Source organism: Tasmannia lanceolata, unplaced genomic scaffold (genome assembly GCF_043159265.1).
Source record: "Tasmannia lanceolata isolate RefF3 unplaced genomic scaffold, GAP_Taslan_0.1 ptg000003l, whole genome shotgun sequence".
NCBI classification, from domain to species: Eukaryota; Viridiplantae; Streptophyta; class Magnoliopsida; order Canellales; family Winteraceae; genus Tasmannia; species Tasmannia lanceolata.
This window is the reverse complement of record NW_027518680.1, coordinates 4,997,717-5,006,860: the sequence shown is the minus strand read 5'-3', so window position 1 is coordinate 5,006,860 and position 9,144 is coordinate 4,997,717. Positions and strand designations below refer to the sequence as shown.

Here is a 9,144-nt window from a genome sequence, read left to right as displayed (position 1 = left end):
ATGTGATACTAGACTTGTGCCCTTATGAACCTTTGTCCCCTCCTTATTGAAATTGTACTTCACTTGTGGCCTATACCTTTTTATTCAGTTATGAACCTTTCCTTTGTAGCATTCATGTCCCCACTTTTGTAGTGTGTTATTATGTACTGAGCTTTTCAGTTGACTGTGGTTATATTAATATTTTCAGAGTTTGATCCTCATGAAGTCGGCGAGGAGGCGCAGAAGTGATTTCTGATTTCTGATTATCGTATCTTTCAATACTTTACATTCTTTAGACAGTAAGTATTGTTTGGGATTATTGAGACTGTAGCATTTGATTCTGTTACTTCGATTATTATGGAATTATGGGTTTAGATGAGAGGATTGATTATTGCTACCTGATCGATTGATTAAGTTAGGATTATCTTTCACCGAAAAGATGGTGTGAGCTTAATCAGACCTCTCATTCACAGGCATGTTTGGCAGCTATGAATACTTCTTTTTTTGTTGATTGGTTGCCATGAATACTTCATCGTGGCCCAATTGTGAAAAATGAGCCGAGGGAAGGGGAGAGACTTGAGAGGGCACAAGTGGAACGGACAGGGTGAGAGCATAACAAATTCAGAAGAAAAAAAAAAAAAAAACGCTAATTCAAATTAGGTTCTTACTTTCCTCTTTTTCAAGTGCTTTTCATACTCCCACTAATATTTCATGGCTGCCAACATTCCATTAAGCCCTGCTCGTTTTGGATTTTGAGAATTGATGGAGTCCAAAACTGATTATTGGACTCAAAATTAAACACAATTTTGAGTCCATAAACAGTTTTGCATTCAAAATCAAGAGTTTTTATACGATGAAAGGTCTTATAGTCCATTATTTTTCAAAAAGTACCGTACAGCCCACACCATAGGATGATCCAAACCATCCATAAGATGGGACACAACCTAAATAGGCTGTGCCCCATAGTTTGATCCTTACCCTCCGATCTATAGAGGGACGGCACATTAGAGGGTTGATCCTAACCCTCCAAAACGAATATGCCTTCAGCAAAATTGATTGAGTCTAGCCTTGTGATTTTTCAAAAGTATGCATGAGATTTGCCTGTACTCAAGATGCCACGCGGGTACAAGAGTATACACAGGTCCTGCTTAAACCAAATGGGCCGCATTAAGGGCAAAATTATCACGGTAAATTACACCCATAATGTTGAAAATCACAACGCCGCAGCATCCAATATTCTTATGGTCAATGTTGAGCTTCCTTAGCTTCGGCTGAATGTTACTGAGATCTGAAACTAATAAGACATTTTCCAGCATTCAATCTAGTGCATGCAGTTCAACCAGTTTAAAGATCAGGAGGAAACATAAGCAACATATCCTGTAGATAAGTATAAGGAATAGACTGAACCCTCTCTAACTCGAATTGATAGATGTAAACAAACAACCGTATTTAAGGCCCTAAAAACACTATCAACAAAACAATTAACATGAAATTTCTTTTCCAGATTTAAATTCCCAGCCACAGAAAAAAATTGTTTCGGGAAGCTTGAATGATACAGTCAGGGCATTATCGTTAAACTCAAATGAGCCAGGACCCCTCCCTCGCTGCTCAGCCATCGCTTGTTACCATGAAATGAGCACAACTCCTCAAAGCATTTGATCCTCTCAACTGATACTACAAAGGCATTTCCAATGTTTCTACTGTATGTTCTGAAGGTCAAGCAGTGCCTAGATAATCAATCAAGGACAAGACACAGTGTGAAGCACCTCTTTTAGAGCTGATGTCAAAGTTCTGCTAGCGAAGAGAACTGCACGTCAATATCAGATAGAATTTCTTGGTTTATTTCAATGGTGCTGCACAATCTCCGTTGCAAATAAGAAGATGAAGGTATTGAATCTGATTCTTGGTTGGGTATTGAAACATTTTCAGCATTCTGCTCATCGGGTGTCTGAACATCCTTGCTTTCAGGAGAACCAGCTTTTTCAGAATTCAACAGATCATCTGGATCATTATCATTAAACAACTGTAATTTCATCTCTAAGCAGGATTTCAACTCATCCTCATTTCGAGCTTTGTTCAATTTGTCAATAAGATCATTTACTGCCACAGTCCTTTCAGCCCGCCATTTTCCTACATGCTTTGGCCTTTTAATCCCCTTCTGCCCATTAAGGTCGTCTGCATTGCCTGAGCCCTCATCATCACCATCGAACTCCTGTTTTTGCAACCTCCTCAGCCCTTCATCAACGAGATCTCGTATTCTCTGTCTGACGCTGTTTGCTCTCTCAGAATTTGATTTCAGCTTAAGTTTCATCCCTGAGCACACTTTCTGAGATTCGTCTTCACTGGAAGATGCAGAATCCAGTGCAGGTGGGCCATCTATTGTGGGCCCTTCCAGTGACAAATTGACGGAAAATGCTTCCTCCAGCAAACTAACATTCTGCATATATCTGTCAAATGCTTCATTTTCGGCTTCAATGTGACTGTTGTTGTGCTCCTTCAACTTGGAGAACCTCCATGCATTTATAGCTGCGGCATCCTGCAACAATGTCCCATATCCGAAGCAATGTCTACTGAAGCCAAATAGAAGATTTATGTATCAGGAACAAGAGGAAAATGAGGTCAATATGAACCTTTCGGGACAATGGCTTCCTTGATCTTAGAGGAATGTGAGCTCTATTGAATTGAGCAAAATTATTAGATAGTTGCCGAAGTGAAGAAAACCTCACGGAAGCCCTGACACAAGTACAGCACATGAATCATGGAGGAGTTTCGAGCAGGACAATGGTTTGTAAGTAGATACAAGGTGCCGATCCTATATATATGACTTACCCTGTAGAAGGCACATCGGTTGATTGCTGGTCAAACAAAGGAGAGTTTGAAGGAGGTTGCTTGTCCGGAAGAGTGGCGTTGGGCTTCAGAACTGCGAAGGTCAATCAATAAGATGAGGAAGATAAGAAATATAACCATATCATTAAAGTTTAGTTTGGGGAAGCTGAACAGCTTCCCATGTAGTATAAGAATCAATGATACACAGATTTTTTTTGAATGGTTCAAATGATATACAGATCTCTCCAAACATTATGATTAATGATTCTGTTCCAAATAACCAAGAGGTGAGGATTTTTTTTTTTTTTTGGAGAAAACAAGAGGTTATGAAGTCTTATCATTCTTCATTAACTTTGTAACTTGTTTACATGAACATAAGATTTCAGAAATATAAGGTATTAAGGTGTCAGAAACAGGGAAAACTAATACAGTAAGATATCCATGAGTACATAATAATATTGAAGTATAATGATATGATTTTAGCAAAAAAAAAATCATACAAGATAGAAGGATGGATGTATATAGATAAATAGAAATTCATCTAAAATTAAACTAGCATCAACAAAGGGCGATGATAAATTCGCACCCCCCATAGGATAATTCGCACCCCTTTAAAGGAGGGTATGTGGCAGACTTTAACGCTTTTTAAAGGCAATTCACGTTAAAGGGGTGCGAATTCATCATTGCCCTAAACAAAATACTAATATATAAGAAAAAATAGCGATGAGTCCAACAGATGTGGCCAACACATGACATTCTAGCTTTGTAACAGAATTCACTAATAATAGAACACATACCATGAATATGACATGGATTTTGAGCTTTTGCGCAGCAACTCTTGCACGACTGGTATGGACACCTGCACAGCAAATTATTAGTGCTTAGAAGGCCTCAGTGGGTAGGCATAATTTATTTGAGTACATTATCATTCCCAAACCAGTTCTACACAATTATAGCTTACTGTCTGAAGTCTGAACCACTTCATGTCTGGTTGTAAAAGATGAGCACTTGAAATGTGGAGACATGCATAAAAGCATAAAAGACAAGCATGGTAAAGCCACTTTATTTATTTATCTATTTACCTAATTATTCGGATGCTTCATGTCAAAAAAAAATAAGAGTCCTGTCTCCCAATCTTTCTATCTCTTGCAAACATGCACCTTACTTAAGGCTCAATTTAGCAGATAACTTATACAAGACCCAAAGCCTTGTCGCTTGCAAACCTCTTTCCATTCCCCAAAATGGAACCTTCTCTTGGTTTCCGAGTCATCTCATAATAAGTTCCGTAGCAGTTGTTCGATGCAATTGATAGCATTCACCCAATATTTGTACAAGGGCATAAAAAACAGAGGAAGATTTGATAGAATGGTGTTTATTAAGGGGCCGTTTGGATACACAGATTTTAGAATCCAGGTTTTAGTTTGAAAACAGTGTAAAAGAGAGTTCATGATCAAGCTGTTGTATGCTGTCCGGACCATGGTTTTAAATTTCGGTTTCAGTACCGGTTTCGGACCCCACTGAAATCGAAATTTCGACCGAAATTTTGAGATTTCAGCTGAAATCCGACAAAACCAGATAAACAATATTTTATTTGATATAAAATTTCGGTCGAAATTTCGGTAAAATATTAATTTAATTAAAAAAAAACAGGTTTTTGGGTGAAATTTCGACCGAAATTCCGGACGAAATAAAATACTGTTTCGGGTATTAGTGATTTCGGTGTCGGTCTCCACCAAAATCCGAAATTTCGGATTTCGGTCGAAATTTAAAACCATGGTCCAGAGAGTGTTTCTTGGATTTTAAGTAAGGAATCCAGGTTTTAGAAATCTCTCCCCCATCCCGAGATTTCGAAAACCTGCAAACGTGACGATCTCCTGCTCTTTGACTCGACGGAAAGAAAAAGGGGTGTGAAATCTGAAAACGACAGACGGTCTCCTCCTTCTCTCATCTTCCATCGAGGATTTGAGGAAATTCAGGATTCTAAAATCCGTGTATCCAACGGCCCCTAAGTATTTATGCCACAGAGAGAGAGAGAGAGAGAGAGAGAGAGAGAGAGAGAGAGAGAGAGAGAGAGAGAGAGAGAGAGAGAGTACTCTTTGAGAGAGAGAGAGAGTACTCTTTTCCACATGGAGAGGCGCTTCTCAATCATCTCCATGATTAGATCCCATAAAGCTTGACGAGGACTGGTGACAAATAGAGAGACCCAAGTATATACCAGGGATAGATCCCACTCAACAACCAAGAATTCTGGTGAAACGACCACCTCTTCCTCCCTAAAACGGATGCCCATCAACATTTAAAATTTGAGCGTTGCCCTGTGGTTGTTTCATAGCAATGAATGACTGCCTTTAGATTCTTGATCTTACCCTCCTTAGCACCACTAAATAAAAAGGAATTGTCTGTGCACTGAAGATCGGAGACCTCAACTCCCGAGGGGCTATTCCTGAGACCTTCTATCATTCTGAGTTTCTTGGCCTTATCCAACATTCTACCCAGAGCTTCGATCGTGATAGAGAACAAGAGGAGAAAGGATCGCTTGTCGAAAGCCCGTGAGAACCCTTACAGCCGTGGAACCTATGACCCATTGAACATGCTTTCTTGCTAAAGAGAATCGGCCATATAGAAGTCATTAGATAGAGCTTTGATACATCAGAAGAGCTGATATGGGAAATGCTACCTCATAATTCGCAGGAACATTCTATGGTGCTAATCAAAGGAGGTATAGATGCAATTCTAAATCCAAATCTGCCATCTTGCATTGAACCCCATTCGACTCATAGTATAGTCCAAACAATCTCACTCAAGTCTACCATAGGTCTTTTCCATATCCAATTTGCAAATCACTCATTTATTCTGACTGCGGATGTGGGGGTCTAGTAGTTCATTGGCAATGAGAAATCCATCCAAGATTTGTCTTCCTTGAATGAATGTGCTCTCGTCCTGAGAGAAAATTTTTCCCATTACTTTCTTGACTCTGTCCACAAGGACCTTTGCCAAGATTTTTGTACATGCTACCTCCCAAGCTGATAGGTCTACCATATATGTCTTTCTGCCCCATCCTTCTTTGGGATAATGGCAATGAATGTTGCTCTTGTGCGTTTATCCCAAGATAAATACTACCATTCAAAAAAAAAAAATCCAAAGATAAATACTTATGGAATTTCTCGAACAGAGACATCACATCAAGTTTAATTGTGTCCCAACATTCCCAGAAGAAAGCATAACAAAAAACAGTCAGGCTCGGGGCACAATCACCTTTCATAAAAACAAGGTCCTTCGAACTTCATCCTCACCAAAACCTAACTTAAACCGAAAAATACTATCTGGATCCAGGTGGCTGAAATCAAGCCTCTCTTACTAGAGGAAAAGCAATTCATCTTCGGAGTAGTGAGAACGATTGAAGTTCAATATATCATCAGTGACGGACGCCTGATCTTCGCTTCTTACCTCGTTTATTACAAATGAGTGGATCCTATTTCTCCTTTCTTCCACTAGCGATGCCACAGAAGTAAGCTGTATTCTTATCTTTTTCCTTAAGTCACTTCACTCTTGAACAGTGTTTCCACATCAACTCTTCTTGAAGGACCATTCAAACATTGTTTATTATATCCTTATGAACCTCTTCCTCCTTAATGGATAAAGAGCCCAAATCTTCCTTCTCCTAAAGATCCTTCATCAGCCTTACTGTGACCGCTTTTCTTTTTTTTAAGTTGACCACCCCCTTCTCTGATCAAGACCATCTTCTAACTTTATCTTTGATGAATCTCAACTTCTGCCCAATTATAACATCAGCACGACCGAAAGATAGGGCTTCTTTCCACCAATTGGCTAACTTCTCAAGCATTTTGGGTTCCTATAGCCAAGTAAGCTAGAACCGGAAAGGTGTTGGCCCCCAAGAGTTCATCCTAGGGTCCAAGAGAATAGGGCGGTGGTTAGAAATTGGCTCAGGCAAAGCAATCTGGCAAGTGTTGGGAAAGCGATCTAACAAAGCCTAACAAACAAAGAAGTCATCCATTCTGCTTCTACTCCGAGACCTTGACCAAGTGAATCTCGCCCCTCTTAGTATTACACCAACCAAATTGTTCCTCACGATGAAGTTAAAAAAGGCTAGCATGCTTGAGGAAAACATGGGGTCATTTCAGCACGGTCTTGAAAGAATTTGGTGACATCAAAGTCACCTCCAACACGCCAAGGGTGCAGCCACCTAGCCCTATTAGCATCTAGCTCCTCCCAAAGAATGTTAGGATCCGTTGTAGAACTAGAACCATAGATGCCAAAGAAAACAAAAAAAGCATATGTCATACTTCATCCTGATTCGCATAGAAATAGTAAAGGAACCTAGGACTTCGTCTTCCAAATCAAGCTGGGATCCGTCCTCAGCCACTAGAATCCTACCTGCAGCCCCGGTCAAATCAAGGCAAGTAAAACAGAAGCCAGATTGCCCTCAACTCTCTGATCAAAGACTTGCCCCACTTAGTTTCATATCTTGAATCGAGAAAATTAAAAGTTTCAAAGCTCCTCTTTTTTTTGAATAGTAGTTTCAAAGCTCCTCCGCGTCATCGTGGACTCCTTCGAGTTGACTCCCTTTTTACTTGGCCGCGTTCTTGTCCGAGTCAGTGTTTTTCCCTACAAAGTCACCGAAAACACCTTTGACTCTCCCGAGTTAAAACCGTGTCAACCGCATTCTTAACCATGTCGTGCTGAGTCGACTACAATTGCTTTGGTTCCGTTTTTTGACGCACATCCGTGTTTTGAAACACTGGGAAAATTACAGGCTTATTGATCCGCAACATTTCTTTGACATGGGCTATCTTTTCTGAGGATCCCAACCCCGCAAATTCCAACAAAGAACCTCCATTGAATAATTGTCAGTTGAGAGCCACCCCCATGCACCTGTTTCCTGTTGTTCTAGCTCTAGAGTTCTCACTCTTCCTGCTAGAGGAACCATTCTTTTAGTTCACGTTCGATTGGAGCCTTAAAATCTCCCTGATGAGTCTTCTGGCTCTTTCATTTCTTGGCAGATTCAAGGGTTTTTCATGGTTCTGTCATGTATGTTACTATAGAGTTAAGTGATGGAAATTGCTTGGTGTAGACGTGAGCGTCGACATTATCAGGTGGGGTGCCATGTCAATAAAAAAAAAAATAGATTCCTTGTGTACTAATATAGAATAAGGTTGTGGGTGTAGTGGATCTATACTTTGATACTGTATAGACTATAGAGCATCAAGCTCTGGGTGATTAATTACAGATAAACAAAATCAGTAGATGGTTGGGTTTGAATTCTCCGTAATCACTGTTGGTTCAGTTGAGGTACTCACAAATTGTAGGGTTTAAGTTCTCCATAACCCCAGGTGCCAGATTGTGGGTTCCCCCATTATTTGTTGCAAACTGGGTTCGAATTCATCATTCATTTACCAATTGATTATCTCAGAATTTGTGAAATGTTTAACTAAATAGTAGCACTAATGCTGATTTCGGTGACGAGATAACCAGTTTTAAGAGGAGATTATCTAATCTAGGGTTTGAAGCATAGCTACATCAAAGGGATTATAAAGGGGTTCAAAGAATAAATAGGAGTTGGAAAAGGAAGCTGAAACCCTAAGTCCCATCAGTTCCAAAAAAAACAAAAACAAAGAGGAGTTAGAGAATAGAACCTGGAACGGGCAACGTTGCCGCAGGTGGAGCACTTGGGCTTGTTGAGACCGCGAAGATTCTGCTTTGGGGTGGGGGTTGGGGTGTCAATGAGAGCGGAACGCCGAGGGGGAGTGCCGCCATTGGTGGTGCCTGTCTCGTTGCTGTTATTGCTGAGGGCAGGTGACGAAGCCGCCATTTCCCCTCTTTGGGTAAGGCCCAATCCGAACCTGATGGGTTTTAACCAGATTTCTGCTCGGGCTAGGTTGGTCTTCCGTCGAGTTGGGTTAGGTTAGGGTTGAGACATTAGGCATTCAAAACTGACATCGTTCCCTTAATTTTGTGGTGATGTTATCATTTTATTGAGGTCCAACTATGAACTTTGACTATAAACCCAATATCTATTTTTTGCATATATTTTCAGCCGAGGTTTGGGTTGGGTTGGATGTAGGGGTGGCAATGGTTCGGTTTCGGTTCGGTTCGACCCCCAAACCGAACCGAACCGAAATTTGAATCGGACCAAAACCGAATTTTCGGTTCAGTTTAGGCTCGGTTCCGGTTCGGTTCGGTCAATTTTGCCACCCCTAATTGGATGAGATGGGTTAGGGGTAGGGTTAGGGTTGAGAGATTTAAAGGTGGGTTGGGTTCTAGTTGACACTTCTCGAACCGAGGTTTGGGTTGGGTCAGGTTAGGGTTAGGGTTAGGGTT

At 40.6% G+C, this 9,144-nt stretch overlaps 1 protein-coding gene across 1 annotated transcript; it reads right to left on the bottom strand.

The window, feature by feature from the left end:
* Positions 1–1,376: 1,376 nt before the first annotated feature.
* On the bottom strand, positions 1,377–9,144 carry LOC143848678 (uncharacterized). Its single transcript, XM_077357674.1, has 5 exons — positions 8,460–9,144; positions 3,603–3,664; positions 2,809–2,899; positions 2,610–2,712; positions 1,377–2,515 (listed from the first exon to the last, which is right to left on the bottom strand). The coding sequence occupies exons 1-5, from the start codon at positions 8,633–8,635 to the stop codon at positions 1,763–1,765; spliced, it is 1,185 nt and encodes a 394-aa protein (XP_077213789.1). The 5' UTR covers positions 8,636–9,144; the 3' UTR covers positions 1,377–1,762.

Bases quoted from the DNA above. Each gene is read 5' to 3' on its own strand.
- LOC143848678 (XM_077357674.1), bottom strand. From the start codon at position 8,635: ATGGCGGCTTCGTCACCTGCCCTCAGCAATAACAGCAACGAGACAGGC. The intron at 3,665-8,459 runs GTTCTATTCTCT...TTTGCTGTGCAG, and splicing joins GGCAACGTTGCCCGTTCCAG to GTGTCCATACCAGTCGTGCA. The intron at 2,516-2,609 runs GTTCATATTGAC...ACATTGTTGCAG, and splicing joins GGAAGCCATTGTCCCGAAAG to GATGCCGCAGCTATAAATGC.